The sequence below is a fragment of the Epinephelus lanceolatus genome, chromosome 3, assembly GCF_041903045.1.
Source record: "Epinephelus lanceolatus isolate andai-2023 chromosome 3, ASM4190304v1, whole genome shotgun sequence".
Taxonomy (NCBI): domain Eukaryota; kingdom Metazoa; phylum Chordata; class Actinopteri; order Perciformes; family Serranidae; genus Epinephelus; species Epinephelus lanceolatus.
Window position 1 is genome coordinate 23,654,452 of NC_135736.1, and position 16,463 is coordinate 23,670,914.

At 42.7% G+C, this 16,463-nt stretch overlaps 1 protein-coding gene, 1 long non-coding RNA gene and 3 other non-coding genes across 9 annotated transcripts in view; all 5 read right to left on the bottom strand.

Annotated features, from left to right (window-relative positions):
• Positions 1-613: 613 nt before the first annotated feature.
• Positions 614-2,607, bottom strand: LOC117255835 (uncharacterized). The gene is made up of 6 exons (XR_004501577.2): positions 2,445-2,607; positions 1,930-2,026; positions 1,555-1,628; positions 1,232-1,352; positions 953-1,040; positions 614-768 (listed from the first exon to the last, which is right to left on the bottom strand). It is a non-coding gene; the product is annotated as an uncharacterized LOC117255835 (long non-coding RNA).
• LOC117256118 (small nucleolar RNA SNORD60) lies at positions 835-916 on the bottom strand. The gene has a single exon (XR_004501626.1). It is a non-coding gene; the product is annotated as a small nucleolar RNA SNORD60 (small nucleolar RNA).
• On the bottom strand, positions 1,105-1,193 carry LOC117256120 (small nucleolar RNA SNORD60). Its single transcript, XR_004501628.1, has one exon. It is a non-coding gene; the product is annotated as a small nucleolar RNA SNORD60 (small nucleolar RNA).
• Positions 1,424-1,512, bottom strand: LOC117256119 (small nucleolar RNA SNORD60). Its single transcript, XR_004501627.1, has one exon. It is a non-coding gene; the product is annotated as a small nucleolar RNA SNORD60 (small nucleolar RNA).
• A 1,800-nt stretch (positions 2,608-4,407) lies between the features above and the next one.
• Positions 4,408-16,463, bottom strand: part of LOC117255242 (uncharacterized) — a 51,600-nt gene continuing 39,544 nt past the window's right edge. For 4 of the 5 annotated variants that reach the window (XM_033623936.2, XM_078166156.1, XM_078166154.1 and 1 more), the window contains 4 exons: positions 15,045-15,844; positions 14,300-14,957; positions 12,287-12,884; positions 4,408-6,357 (listed from right to left, as the gene is read on the bottom strand). In XM_033623936.2, the coding sequence (XP_033479827.1) occupies positions 6,261-6,357; positions 12,287-12,884; positions 14,300-14,957; positions 15,045-15,844 (2,153 nt within the window). In that variant the 3' untranslated portion in view covers positions 4,408-6,260. The remainder of the gene's footprint in view (positions 6,358-12,286; positions 12,885-14,299; positions 14,958-15,044; positions 15,845-16,463) is intronic. The other variant, XM_078166155.1, reaches the window with a different exon arrangement.

The window sequence follows — 16,463 nt, forward strand, 5'->3', positions numbered from 1 at the left end:
GGTATTTACTGAGGAATTTTATGTCGTAGAATTAAACGCGAAGTCTCTTAAGCTTGTGTTAATCACAGACGTTATTTCTGACATCTAACTGAAAACCTATTCAAAAAAACCACTGACTTCAAGACAGGAATTGGGAGCACTAACATGCTGACTCATTGGAGGGTTTAAGCACTTATTCCTGCAACACTCTATTGAGGCATACAAGACAGCTATAATCTTATTAAGCTTATGACCTTATGAATTATGACTTTCAGAAACAAATTATGCCCTCTATGCATTCAAACTCTTCAGGTTTGTACACTGTAAATATACATGAATATGGGATCGGACAAATTGCAGATTGTGCCGATGAGTAACACATCTACTTGTGCTGTCTCGAACAGAAGGGGAATATTAGTCTGGCAAATTCATATATAAAAACTGACATAAGACGAGGTCTGTTGCCAACCAGACTATAAAATTTCCAACTTTAAATTAACAAGTTTTTTTTTCTGGCAAGCAAACTCACTGCCTTTATCAGTCACATTATGGTTGGTGTGTTCTGGGTACAAATGGACCAAAGACAACATAAAATCATACCAAAGTTTCCCAGTACAACAGACCAGTCAGAAAATAGAATATAACAAGCGTTTATTCAACAAATAAGCTTATAGTTTGATGCAAAAGCTTCAATATAACAAAAACACTGCTGTTTCTTCACTGAAGGTTCGTTTTGTTGGCTCGAGGGTGTTGGTTTTCAGCCAGTGACATCATTTGAATAAAAGTCACCTGAAAGAGACAGATGCAGATCAGACTACAGCAGTGTGTGTGACAGACAAACAATATGATCCACTGTAGCCTCAGATAAAAGTTAGAATCAGGAGCTCAGAGCTCTCATACGAGGTGTCAGAAAATATTTGGTATGTCATCATTGGCTGTACTGTTAATATGCAACACGTACACACAGGCTTACCGTTAAAACAAACTAGATCACCAGTTGTTGGTCACCAGCAGGGTCATGTAGTTACTTCTTCATGTGTCGAGTCGAGTCATGGATCAACCTGTGAAATAGCTCAGTTTTAATTCACACAAAGACACAATCATCATGTGCACATACATCTGTAGGAGCCTCAGGAAAAAGCTAGAATCAGGAGCTGGAGTTCAGCTCTCATAGTAGGTGTCAGAAAAGTTAATTGATTTTGTCATCACAGGCTACAAGTGATTCAAATGCCAACATATTGCAGGGACTCACCAGCTGTGACACGCGGTGAGGTCCTGGTTAATAACAGCCTCTATCTCAGGAGCATCTGAAACACAGCGGCCTCAGACCTTTGTCCAGAAAGCTCTGAAGTGTTTAGTCTTCTCAAACATACCTGTAACAATTGGAGGAATAGTGTTAGTGAAAAGTGACAATGTTGAGATGATGATTAATATACTAATAACAGAGCCTCAGGTTAAAGCTAGAATCAGGAGCTGGAGTTCAGCTCTCATAGTAGGTGTCAGAAAAGTAGTTTGATTTTGTCATCACAGGCTAAAACTGATTTTTAAAAAAGCATCAAGACTGCAAGGACTCACCAGCTCTTGAACCCAGCATGGCCCTGGGTGTTTAGCATCCCTCAGTCTGCCATTCTCACCTGTACCAGCTTCAACTGAAAGGCAAAGGAGAACAAATTTCAAAAAGACCAACAGATATATTATATATGCTTTAGAAATCAATAGAGCCTCTGATTAGAGTTAAAATTAGGAGCTGCCATTCGTCTCTCTTAAGAGGTCTAAGAAGGGTTTGCTGCATTACTGGCTGTGTTGAGCTGGGTTTTGTCACATCTATTTTCACCTTTAACTTATAAATTAAGTGTGGAGGTCATGAGGAAGTGTTACACATTCAGGCATACCAGTCCTTGAAATCCCTTTGTTTATTCACATTGCAGTTTATGATGCAGATTAACTCACATTTGCGCTTTCCAATGAGGAAGCTCTGAAAGGCAAATCCATCTTCAGTTTCCTCATCTCAACCTTTGGTCAACGACTCCAGCATGCCTCCACGTGGCTTCATGGAAAGAGGAAGGGAGAGCAAGGCTCATGAATAAATTCTAGCTGCACCAGCTGTAATGTTATCCTAACCATTTCATTATTTTAATGTCCATGCAATTAGGTTAATTATCAGGAGACAAAATGTGAGGGGTAAGAGATTAATATGGTCAGTACTCAGCAGCACATTCTTATGCAACAGAAAAATAAACTTAGGGCTGGAAATATAAATAGCAATCTTGCAAATACTCGCTGTGTAGATCAATGTACGATTAAAATTTGATTCCTTATTTTAAAAGATAATATTTTACAGTTTTATGAGGTGGAAACACCACGTGGCCGCTCTGGCCCTTGCAGAACATCCACATGTTCCTGTTCAGACCAACGTGTAACGTTAGCATGTAAAGTCCTCTGCACGTTAACAACACAGTACTCACCGGTTTGACTGGTTTAGCCGCCTTCTTCCCGACAAACTGACCCGCTCGAGTCATCTCTGCAGTGGTTGAGTAAAGTTTGGTAAAAACGCCAGAAAGAGGCAAAGAGAGTTCGTCTCTCCTGTCGTGCTGCTTGCGGGGAACTGATGCGCCAGAGGAGGTGACCCTTTACGGCTTCCGTCCAACTGAAAACGGAAGTACCGCCCCTTTCTTGGTTAGCTAGTTAGCTGCAAAGCTAACGGCTAGCCAGCTACGTTCGTCGGACTTTCTGAAAAGCGGAAAAAAAGTTATGGGATTTTATGACCTTATTTTTTTATTTATCTGGCCCCCATTAGTGTACAGGATGCTATTATCTGAACAGCTAGTCAGATAAAAGATAAAACAACGATGATTTTGTTGCAATTGAACAACATCTCCCATGAGTCTTAGACGCAGAAGCTAGGTTAAAGCTTCCTGGGAGTTGTAGTTTTTTATTAATGCTAACGAACTAGTGGTCTATTTTCTAATAGTGGTTTATTTTGGTTAGACTAAGGATATGGTAATTTTTTAAAAAACCATTACAACAATAGGTACCAAATTTGCCTAGAAAGTGAACAGATAATTCTAGTATAATTTTTCAACATTTTTAGAAAACCTATTAAAAGGTTTAACTGTCTCAAGAAACTAGAAACATGATCATTTATCTTAAATAATTTTGATATTCTGAAACCTAATATGCAACTGCAGTAAGATCCAGTGTGGTTATACCTCATTTTATCACATTTGCTGAGTTATGGAGGCAGGATATTTGAATTTGAATTGTAATTTGTAATGTTATTTCTTGTAGGTGTAAACTGTCAAGCCGGGCGCTGTGAAATATTGTTACAAGTCTGCTGGATATTCAGTATTATGATGATACTCTCTACACCCAAAGTGCTTTATTGTTGCACAAGAGACTAAAACTAGAGAATACAATTTATGAAAAAACTGTGGGTGTGAATGCTGCATACTGAATAGCTGACATTATACTGCCATGCCGGCTTTAAACATTGAATAATACCATTCATATATGTTTTTATAATAAATATATTAATTTATTATATATATATATATATATATATATATATATATAATATTGTGAGAGAATTGGACAACCTGCTGCCCTGATCACATTTTTGACACAACACACACAAATTTTACACACTGTTCATCAGGGTGTCTTCTCTCTCACAATATCATATAACAGTGAGACAAATTATGTTTTTGACTGGAAATCTTAAACATGGAAGTTGAGTCTCAGCTCTATCTCTGTGAGGTTAAATGTCTTTATTTCCTGGATATGATTCATCTTTTCAATAATATTCATACTAACCAGACCCATCCATTCTTTCTAGTGTTCTTATTACTTCAACTGATTCTTGCACATTTAATCCAGCATTGCAGTGTAGAGTCAGCTTTTCAAAAACCTTAAAGAAATTCCGCACGTCTCCCTCAGTATTTGAAATGTGCATTTGTCCCCCTTAATATAAACATAGTAGCAAAGCACTTTTGTTGTGACAAAAGTAAAGACATTTACACCATAAACTGTGCCAGAAAATGTGCAAATTGGTAATTAAATTCACCATAATGCAGGAAATTAAGTGTTTTTTACGCTCAACATTTTTTTGGTGGAGGACCTCAGCGTTGAAACAAAACCTACGACCTTGCTGGAGTGTAAAGTCCTCATGTCATCTCACTTACCCAAAACCCAGAAATATTGGAAAACCCCCACTGTCAGCTGACTAAGTCCCTGAAATCGACGTTACAACTTTGTAGCTTTGGGGCAGGCCCAGCCTCACTAAAGCTACTGTGACTGAATGGGAAAATGTGAAGACTAAGAGTGTTATTCATATAAAACTGGGCCTGCATGAGGGGCAACAATCTACAGGTAGTGTCTGACAAATCTTCAGCAGAGGAGGCGTAAAAGAACCACATGTAGAGAGTCATGTAAGGTTTAATTTATACATTTATTCTGATCACAGCTGTACAGGAATGCATCGTCACAGCAGAAACACAACCTAACCCAACCATGGCACAACAGCCGTCACAACACATCCAGAACTCAACCATAAATGTACAGGCTCAATCAGCTCACCTCAATTCAATGTCTATAATTATTATTATTATTATTATTATTATTATTCACATAGAACCATCTGTCTCTCAAATATATCTTTGTTTTCAAAGAGCATAAAAATACAAGTGGACTCTTCATTGGGATGAACACTGGTGGTTGATCCACCAGTGGTTGTCTGGCCTACATGGGGGGGGGGGACCACTGAAAACTGGGGAGCCGAGGAGGAGCAGAGCCAGTTTATTACAGCTTACTGATTGATTTGAGGGGATCATATAGGACTCACAACTCAACCTAGAAGCTACTTTTGACGTCATGGACACACAAGGAGAGAGGGTTCGGAAGGAACCAGAAAACCATTAAACATGTTTGAATGGAAAAGAAGAAAAAAAGAGACAAATAAAAAGAATACATGAGAGAACACTACCAAGGCACAGAGAGATGCAGAGTTAACAAAACGGACACAGAGGGAGATAAAAAGGGGGTTGAGACAAGATGGAAGGTGGGCAGATTAGAGGCAGTTTCACTAACCAACACTAGAGGGAGCTCTAACAGCTCAAATACCCAGGTATATTATAAACTCTATGTATGTATACTGGATGTACTATATAAAGCATTGAAATATAGGATTATCTTTTAAAAACACTGTTCACTGCAGCAGGACAAGGGGATACACCGCATGAGTGTGCTTGTATATATGTGTCTTTGCATGTAAATGTGTGTGTGTGTGTGTGTAGATGTGTAGACTCATTTCCAAGCAAACCTCCACAGATGGAGCTAAACACCAACAAAGCAGAACACCAGCGAGATTAAAACCAATGTGTGTGTGTGTGTGTGTGTGTGTGTGTGTGAGTGTCTCAAAAATTCATGGACACACATCTATATCATCGTTCTGATCTTTAGAATAACTACTGTACGAGTGGGAGGACATTGACATGAGCATCAGCAGGGGACTACACACACTCGTAACGACAACAACGGCAACGATAACAACAACAGCAACAACAACAACATGAAGAGAGACAACACACAAGTCAGGAAGTCCGGCTAAACCACAATCCTCCACTCATACAGAAGAGAAATAGAGGCTACGATTCATCTGGAAAAATGCATCCGTTTGACATCGCAGGAGCGGGGCAGACTCGGAAAGCAGCCTGTCTTTCCATGTGCTTTTAAAAACGCTCTCCGTTATCTCATCTGTATGCATCTTGTCTATCTAACTATCTATCTGCCTGTCCGTTAGTCAGTTTATGTGCTTTTTTTTTTTTTTTTTGCAAGCAATATGCTTATCTGTCTGCCTCCCTGTCTGACTGAGTTAGCATCTCTGTCAGAGTCTGTAGAGATAAAAGGACGAGGAAAATGATTGTGCTTCTGGGTCCACACAGCCATCTGAGGCTGGGCGGCGGCGGCGACTCGCTGGGCTGCAGAGGTCAGAGGTTGTGTGGGAGCGGCCTCCTCGCATTGGGAGGCGTACTAGAGCTACTGCGCCAGACGAAGAGGACTCCCTCCTCGGTATTACTGTACAAGGCTACATGAGAAGCGCTCACGCAGGAGGGACATACGCTCAAACACACACGCACACACACACACACACACACACACACACACACACACGCACACACTCTCAGAGCGCCAGCATCTAGCCTTGGGAGAGTTTTCTTGAAACACCTACACATGATGACGGGAGAGGGGAAAGGGCTTGTTGGAGATGAGACGTGGGCAGGAGATCAGTCGAGCATTGCATCCAGTTGGTCTGCCAAGTCGTCAAACATGCTGCCGATGTCGTCCAAGATGGAGACTGTAGACTTCTTGCTGGAAAGAGAGCTGGGAGTTGGACAGCATAAAAGGAAGAGTTTAGCTGATAATGAGGCAGACACATTATCATACCACTAGATTAAAGATGTGAAGTAGAGGCTGTGAGCTGGTTTAAGAGTTATTTTTTCCTCATTCTTAGTGAACATTATAGACTGTTTAAAGATATACTACGCAGAATTTCCCTACAAATCCCTCTCAATCATCACTTATGACCCACTACAAGTGTGTGACTGTATTTTTCTGCAGAGACTCTGCCCTCTCTCTGTGTTTTCTTATCTTCTGTGGTCAGGACATTTATGGGCGTGTACCCTCACAGCACTTAGGTGAGGTCGGAGCTTTAAAAAAAAGGTAGCCACCAGGTGCCAGACTGTAAGCAGCATTCATCCAAGAGACACAGCACCTAAAAAAAATGCAAATTAGGCGAGAGGAAATGTCAAATGCCAAACGAGAATAAATCTGCGGTTGGTTTTTAGTTTCGCTTCATGGCATACCCCAACGTTCCTCAACACAGAAAGGAACAATACCTGATTTTTTTTGCACACAACATTTATGTACAGTATCATCATCATCTTCAAGGTTGATATGGAGAAATTGTTAGCACACAGTTGCTTATTTACACATCCAGCAGTTATAGATAGTGATGCATGATAATATCAACACATTCTCACTCCGACCTCGTCACATATTGACGTTGGTCATGGACTTTACTTGTCCACATACGATGTGCAAGGTACCCTGGGTGCATTAGTTGTTGACGTCCTGGGTCACGCAGTCTCTCTCAAAATAAATGAACAATGTTGGTACAACACCACAAACTGACTTTTTTCCCTTCGACAACAAAAACACGTGGTTGGGTTTAGGCAACAAAAACACTTGGTTGGTTTCAGGTAACAAAAACACGTGGTTGGGTTCAGGCAACAAAAACACATGGTTGGGTTCGGGCAACCGAAACACATGGTTAGGTTTAGGAAAAAACAACAGGGTTTGGGTTCAGGCAACAAAAACACGTGGTTGGGTTCAGGCAACAAAAACACGTGGTTGGGTTCAGGCAACAAAAACACTTGGTTGGTTTCAGGTAACAAAAACACTTGGTTGGGTTCAGGCAACAAAAACATGTGGTTGGGTTCAGGCAACAAAAACACATGGTTGGGTTCGGGCAACAAAAACACGTAGTTGGGTTCGGGCAACAAAAACACGTGGTTGGGTTCGGGCAACAAAAACACGTGGTTGGGTTCAGGCAACAAAAACACATGGTTGGGTTCAGGCAACAAAAACACATGGTTTGGTTCAGGCAACAAAAACATGTGGTTGGGTTTAGGCAACAAAAACACGTGGTTAGGTTTAGGAAAAAAGAACAGGGTTTGGCGTTTAGAATTTTACAGGGCGCGACCACTGCTCTCTCAGGTAAAAGTCGGTGTTTATTGGACACAACCACCCCCCATCCCTCCTGCCCCAGTCGGACTTTTGCCGCCTTAACTTTTGTCCTTGTCCCGCATTTCCCACTGATGCCACTGGGCGCTTTTAGACTATAACGGCAACCTGCTGCATATCATGCTGACGTTAGAGGACACTTTTTTCGTGGCTGCCGACGCCGCAAGTCACTGCCCAAGCGCCGAAATTTGATGACTTTGGAGTGAGACCGGCTCATAACATTGGCATGTCATTGGTATCTGCTGATACTGGCTTTAAAATTAATCATCGGAATCCGCCAACATGCTTTTTCTTGCTTTGCACAATGAATGAATATTACATACACCGAAAAGTATTGTATTTCATGTCTCCATCTGCTGGTGGGCCATCACGTTAAGAGTATGCATGCATGATATGATGTTAATTCCACTACAGAAGAGACTTGATGATCAGTAAAATTAGGTAGGGAAAAAGTGGATATATCGATGTCAGTGTTGGTTATCGGTCAAATAAATTGTTACATATCAGCATATCTGGAAAAAAGTTCAATATCATGCATCCCTTGTTATGGAGCAACAATAACATTCATTTGGAGTCATGCTTCTGTCCATCTGGTGAATTTAAATCCAATATTCACTGTCTTTTCGCTCTATTTTGGACCTCACCAACTCCTGAGGGAAGAATCTGGCTCTTTAGCTGTTAAATGCTCCATTACATGTGTCTGTCTGATGTTTGCTGCTGGGCAATTAATGTTCCTAGTACTTTGTCACTGAACAGCTGCCTGCTGTGTGAACCACGATGAGAGGGAACCAAAACAATGAGCTGAAACTCTGAAAAAGCTAAGTGTCCATATAGAGTTATTTTCTGAGTGCCAGTTGTTTTGATGAATTGTTCCCAATGAGCAGAGAGCGTGTGGAAAAAGTGCTGCACCCAGAGTCTTTTCTCAGAGCACTCAGACTTTTTTTTGTGCGTGGTCGCTCTGAGCACCTCAAGTCGAAAATATCTGAACTTTTCAGAAAGACGCTGGTGTCGTCACTGTCCTTTTAGGCAACCAATCGTACATTAAATGGGCAGGACCTGTCACCCTGGGGACTGGGACAGACATCACAACAAAGACAGAAAAGCCCATTGGTGTGAGCAGACTGGCGAATGCTGGTCATGCTGTCAGATTCTGATGAGGTCGAAACGTTAGTCCTCTAATAAAGTTAGTTGCCTCAAGTCCTTGTGCTGCAGTATACTTTGGACCAAATTTCTCAAGTCTCCTGTTGCTGGTAAGTGTTGTGCTTTTATCACTGTGCACATTGTAAGCTTGTTCTTCATGATGTAATCAACCCTCTGTGAACTGAATGAAGCCTCAATAAAAAACAGTTGCTTTTGATGACATGCTCCCCAGAGCCCTGCCAGCACTTTTATGCCACAGAAAAACGCTATATGGACACACGCCATGAAGCTCTGTAAAGCAAATGGGAGCTACAGATGAGATAATAACTCTCTGTAAGTGCACCACTACGAGTGACCCCTTTGACACTGTCAGTGTTTTCACATGGTCGTTATTATAAAAACATCGATTATAGCAGATTTAAAGTTTTAAACCCTAAAAGTTTTCAGAAAATCAAACCATATCTTTGATACTACTGTTATTTATGTCCTGTAGTTTTTCTGCACTAGCCTTTAACTTAGTATTTATTTCTGCAGATAGATTCATTGGTAGTGATGGTGTCTGTCATTTCCACACTGGATTCAGAGTATGAGTATGATGTATTCATGGCATGATCTAATTTACAACAGCCTCACTGCCCGATGTTCACTCTCCTTATATCTTGTATTAAGTCGCTGCCCCACATTAAAAACATAACTGGCAAACACAGTATGACTTTTATTTTGAAGCAGCTGCAGCAAAGGCGCTGCATTTGTTTGGTTGTGCTTTAAACAGACTCCAGTTTCTCTCCTGTTGTGTTTCTGAGAAAGTAGCTGCTCAGTGTGTTTGCAATAGTATTAAAACGCACTTGCTGTTCCCACGGTAACCAAGGGTTTCACCTAATCAACCAAGTTTACGTCATGGCAATCGGTTAAAAATACTCCGACCTTGTTTCCATCTGTTTGTTTTGATGTTAGGCTTTAAATACTACAGTACACATCAGCCTTAGCAACCATTGCTGCGGTGCAGATGCCCACCAGAGGCACAAAGTAAATTTATCTTTTTTAAATGGGGACAAAACACTGAACCACTGACCCAGAATTAAAATATGAATGAAAGGGATTTAAAACGCTGCATGTTTTATCAGGTCTCTACAAAGTGTCAACTCTGGCTTCAGCTGGCTTTCAACTCATTTCATGTTTCTTGGGAGTTATAATTGGCTCTTCGCCTTGAAGGGATGGTTCAACACTTCAGAAAATATGCTTACTTGCTTTCTGTCTGAGGGTAAGAGAAGATAATTGTTGCTGGATATGGTTGGTGAGCACAGGTTTTGGTAGAGGTCTCTTGTCATAGGCACAGAACCACAGCTGTAATTCCCCAAGAACCATGGTCACAGCATGGGAAACCACAATTTCTTGTTTTCATTTCTGCTTTAAAGGTTTTATTTGTCACATAAGCCTACACAAAAAATATGTGTTGCAAAATGGAGGGTGGCACACTCATTAAAGCCTGGCTTATGGAAAGTGTGAAAAATAAGATTTAGGAAAAAATACTTATGAAGGATAGATATTATAAAAGAAATATAAGATAAAAAAATCATATAAATTATGTAAAATGTTCTTACTGTATGTCAGCAGTGTAGTGTAAGACAAGGCACAGATTCAAGATACAATGTTTTAATTACAGAGCTTTTCAGGTGTTGGTCGTTATATTTTTCTACTTTTGAAAAAGTCAGACTCACTGTTCCCTTCACTTTCAGTTATTGCGCTAACTTTGGCTAACCACATCCTGACTCCAGGTCTGTACTTAAAGGAGCAGTGTGTCAGATTTAGGGGGATTTAGTGGCATCCAGGAGTGACAATTGCAACCAGCTGAAGCTTGGTCAGTGTTTCTCTTACACTGTTCAGAATGTGGCAGACGGGCCACTGGCCCAGTACCTGCTAATGTGTGCTTCCCTTTATCTCTGATAACTTAAGATCCAAGCGTTCAGGAGGATTTTATCAGGAGCCAGATTATCTGCAGAGATTTCTTCCTTTCCAAAACAAGCCAACCTGGTGATTTCAACCATCTAAAAACACTGAATTAAGCAGTTTCATGTTAAAAAAATTGAGTTTTTTCAACACTGCTCATCATGGAGGGGCTGCTCTTTACATGGCTGACATGAAAACGCAAATGGACCTATCTAGAGCCAGTGTTTGCTTTGTCCATTCTGGTATACTGTAGAAACATTGAGGTGCAACATGGTGATCTCTGCAGGTATAAGCAGTTCATCCTAAGTTTGCTTTAACACCTGTTCTGTTTGGTTCAGTTCAATCGAACTCAATTTTGTTTGCCCCCTACATGCAGTTTGTTTGGGCAGGTGTGAACACAGCAATCATACTCAGGTGTGCACCAAAACAACTGGACTGAAACCTTCTTGAAGAGGTGGTCTCGGTCCGGTTACAAACAAACTCTGTTTGTGGTTAGAACATGTTCCAACCTGGATCCGAACCAACTGCAGTCACATGACACATTGTTTGGGTTAAACATGAGCATGTTACAGTCCTGGAGGATTATTAATGTGCACCTCCTCCTGTACTGCCTTAATATGCACATTCAGCACATCCAATGCATCAAAACATTGTTTTCTAGTTGGAGCCGCGCCTCGTTTTCAAACTGTATGGTTTAACTAAAATGAACAATGACAGCAATATAGTCCACGATGAGCAGCGCTAAAATCAGCCTGCGTAGTTGTCCCTTCATCGTGACATAAGAAAGTGTCACATTTATCTTGCAAGTGTGCTCTTCTTCAACGTTTTGTTTACTTCCTGGATTTTTCCCACATGGAAATTCTGACTAATCAAGAGCAGCTTTCTCGTGCAAGGCATTTGATCTGGTCCGCTTGTAAATGCTGCCGTGAGAACACGAACCAAATTTAGGCAATTATGCAACTTTGTAACAAAATTAGTACCTGATTCAGACCAAAGCAAGACAACTCTAGGTCTGAAAGCACCCTAAGGTAACAAAACACAACGATTCTTATTTTCAGGTTATTATATAGTAAAGATATTCCATTCCTGCCAATATGTCCCCCTAAATCCTACACACTGGACCTTTAATACACAGACATAAGAATGGTATCAATCTTTTCATGTCCCTCTCGTAAAGAAAGTGAAAAAGAAAATTTCCTAAAATGCTTGTACTATTTCTTTAAGATTTTATGTGAAGAGGAGGGGGTCATGTGTCTACGCAGAAGATGAGCAGAAATTTTCATAAACTCAAACCTGACTCAGGTCCTCTCACTTTTCTCTGATCCTCTCATCATGGACTCTGAAGCCAACGATTTGTCCTGAGAGAGTGTTGTTAGATGAAATGGAACATTCTGTGATGATTAACTTCATAAATACTTACTCATTTTGTGCGCCTTCCTCTTTGATTTTATGTTCTACAGCCTGCACAGCCGCAGCCAAGGAGGCACTGGTCTCCTCCAAACGATGCTGCACCTCCTCCTGCTGTACTTCCTCCACTTGACCCTCCAGCTCCCTCGCATTCTCTTCCTCAGCCCTCTTCCTCTCCTCCTCCTGCTGCTCCTTGTTCCTCTTGTGCTCCCTCTCTCTCTTCCTCTCCTCTTCCTCTCGCCTCCTCTCCTCTTCCTCCTCCATCTCTCGTCCTCCCAGCAGGTCGATGGAGAGGCCGGCGATGGAGGAGCGGGGAGGTTTGACAGGGTGTGGGGAGGGCGTGGAGGGACTCTGGGCCGGAGAAGGGGAAGCAAGAGGGAGTCCTGGAGAGAGGGAGGGAGCAGAGGGGGTGTCAGGAGCAGGAAGAGGGGCGACAGAGGAGGGGAGAGGAGAGGAGGGTTTGGGGGCCGGGGTGGGGCTGGCTGCAGCAGGGCTGGTAGCAACAGGACTCGGGCTCATGGCAGCTGAAGCTACTATTGCTTTTCCTGGTTTAGGTGCCGTCGGAGGCCCACGCGGTTTCGGGGATACAGGAGGAGGGACGCGCTTCGGCTCTGGTCGGAGAGAGTCAGAGGGAAAGATGTCAGTTTTTAAGCTGATAAACTCACACATATAAACGACCTGTACGGGCACAAAGGCAGATATCTATTTGCCAGATGAGGATTGTCTTTAGTCACTTATACATAAAATCTTAAAAATATACTATGCAGGATTTTCCTACAAAACAATGTATAAAATCATACAGGCAGAGACTCTGCCCTCTGTGTTCAGGACGTTTATGGGTGTGTATCCCCACAGCGCTCAAGTGAGGTCAAAATTTAATAAAAAGGCAGCAAACAGGTGCCAGACTGTAAGCAGCAGGCAACCAAGAGACACAGCGTCAACAAAATGCAAATATAGCGAGGCAAAATGCCAAAGGAGAGTGAATCTGGGGTTGGATTTGACCTTACAAACAGTAACCGACAATCCTGCATAGTATACCTTTAAAGAGAGCTCTGAATATTATTCATTATTACTTTTCTTAACCTTTTACCACCCAGTGTTTACAATGTGACACTAGCAGAAGAAAACCTTCAATTACCAACTATTCTAGGTTTTGATTTCAACTCACTCAGAATAATTCCTTTGGCTACACAAAATGATTACGTTGGGATGATGTTTAAATTTTGGGTACAAGTCTATAAATGATACTGAAGTAAAACAGCAACATAGCAACACAAGAGTCTCCTCGATAACAATATTATAGCTTTATGCTGTGATCTTAGCTTCCCACGATGATGTCTTTGTACATTTTCTTTGTCTGACCAACAGTCCAAAACACAAAAATACTCAGTTTACAATGTTATGAAAGAAGGAAAAGAAACGCAGCAAATACACATATTTGAAAAACTACTTAACAATGAATAGCTTATCAAATAGTTGCAAATTTATTTTCTGTCGACTGACTAATTGACTAATTATTTCAGCTCTAGTTTATCACTGAATGTGTTACTAAAATCAAGGAAACTCATTACAAATTATAGCTTTAAAGCCCCTGTGTAGTAAAGACGCACACGATACAACTGCGTCCCCGGCTCAACTCCAGCTGGGAACCTCTCTTCCTGCACTTCCTGTCAGTATCTCGAAAGGTAAAATGCCAGTAAATTATTTAAAAGCCCTGATGTGTTGAAATGTTCTGACTTTGATGCCTGTCAGTGGTGAAATGAAAAAAGACAAATGAAGGTCAATAATCCCACTCCCCAACCCCACAGTTTCAACATGTGGACTTTGATGTGAGAGGGCTGAAAGGCAACACAGACTGCTTATATTTTCACGTAAATCAACACCATCAGAGTATTTAAACGCTATAATCACGTAAAAATATACAGATTGTGACTTTAGAGTGAGATTGTGACTGACGGGCTACATAAACATTAATACAGACAGAAGCTAAACTGACTAAATGCCAACTTGTGTATATGTGTCTCACCAGGACTCTGTGCCGTCTCAGTGTTGTCAGGCCCGGGTATGGGGACCCTGCGAGTCGGTGTTGGGGGATCCGCTTGTGTCTTCCTCAGGGTGACTGTGGATGGTTTAGGTGAGACCGGCGGCTTTAGAGACTTCCTAGCCTCCATCCACTCACAGCTCTCTCTGTTGGCCTCCGTCCTATCAGAGACCTCAGACACCGGCCGCCGCCTCAGGACCACGCCGCCGTTCTGCTGCGGTTCACCTCCGTTTTTCCGGCTGCTATCTGTTTGACTGCTAGGAGAGTCTAATTGGTTATTGCTTTGAGTGACACTTTCTGGATGCTCAGCTGTGCGTTGTCTCCTGCGTATAGTGTCAGAGCCGGTTGTCATGGTGACAGCATTTGCTTCCACAGATGCGGGTGCTTCAGAGTCTGTCACCACAGGACGCGGCCTCCTTCGGAGCGTCGCTGTGCCGTCTGTGATCTCTGCTGCTGAGGAGACCACAGTGGAGCGGGGTCGGGGCTCTGGACGTTGCTGGGCTGGTTGCCGAGGTAACAAGTCGAGCTGATCACCAGGGAGGCCTTCTGGTCCGCTGATGGTCCTGCGGCGACTTAAGACATCCTCATCCTCAGATCCAAGACCTCCTGCACCAGCCTGCCGACGAAGTACAGGCGGACTCACCTGAAGGTCACAGGAATCTTAGACATGCATGTTGCTGATAAACATTTTAAAATATAATTTTCATAACCCAAACACAAAGACCCACACCTGTAGGTAGTTGGTGCTGCCTCCCAGATTCCTTGGCAGGGTTTTGGCTCCACCTACGATGGATGTTTCCAGCATAGCAGCGAGGCTGCGAACACTCCCAGAAGCCCCCTCTGATCTCTCCAGGCCTGCTGAGACCTGAGATCTTAAAGCTGATCCCAGGCTGCCACAGTCACTGGCTCGCCGCTCTCGATAGGTTGGCAGCCCAAGCAGCCCCTCCACCTGTCCCTCTCCCTCCCCGTCACCCCCAGTAATGGAAGAACAGGACCGTTTAGGTGGTGTGGGGGGCCGACCTTTCCGACGGGGGCGGAGGGTGACAGACGATTGGCTGCGGTTAACAGTGACATCATTAGGGGCAGTACGTGCAGAGCTGCTGCGGCACACAGTGGCATATCTAGAGTCTGATTCTGAGCCAATTAGACTGTGAGTTCTCCGTCGCTCTTCCTCCTCACTAGGCAGACGGAGCAGCGGTACTGATGCATCTATTGTTGCCATCTGGGTGGAGGGGCGCGGCCGAGCCCTGGGGGACGCCTGCTGGGTTCGGCCATGTGGGGGAGTTTGTGTTGGGGTTTGTGTCGGTGAGTGGGGAGGGGTCTGTGAATGTGTGAGACCTGGGCGAGGTTTGGCCAGTGGGCTGGGGGCACCCTCCCTCTGCTTACGCACTTCCCTCCGGGGCTCTGAGCCGGTGCTGCCACCTGGACTGGACGGAGGTGTAGAGGGGCTCTGAGGAGGCTCAGAGCCACTTTCTCCTCTCTGCAGGTCCTTCAGTCTCTTCACTCCCAACATCAGCTTCTTCTGATGGCCTGAGGCAGGGGTGGAGGAGAGACATAAAGAAATGTAGTTATTGTGAAGAGGAAAGACAATAAAAACACATTAAGCCTTAAAAGCTAAGACATTCCATTATGATGCTACAGTGAAGTTGACCCTTGACCTTGTGGATATTAAATCTCATCACTTCATAACTTTATCCTATTAGACATTTATGTGAAATGTTGTCATAATTAGCTTATGAATTCCTGAGTTATTGCCAAAAACATGTGAGGTCACAGTGACCTTGACCTTGAACCACCAAATTCTAGTCAGTTCATTCTTGAGTCCAAGGGGACCTTTGGGCCAAATTTGAAGAAACTCCTTCAAGGCCTTCCCGAGATATTGCATTCACAAAATGAGATGCATGCAAGGTCACAGTGACCTTGACCTTTGACCACTAAATTCTTATCAGTTCATCCTCGATTCAAAGTTAATGGTTGTGCCAAATTTAAAGAACTTCCCTCAAGGTGTTCTTGAGATATCACATTCACGAGAATGAGACAGATGCGGTCACAATGACCAAAATCTAACCAGTTCATCCTCTAGTCCAAGTGTGACAAAGTTAAAAAAAAAAAATCCCTTAAGGTGTTCTTGAGATGTGTGTTTATGAGA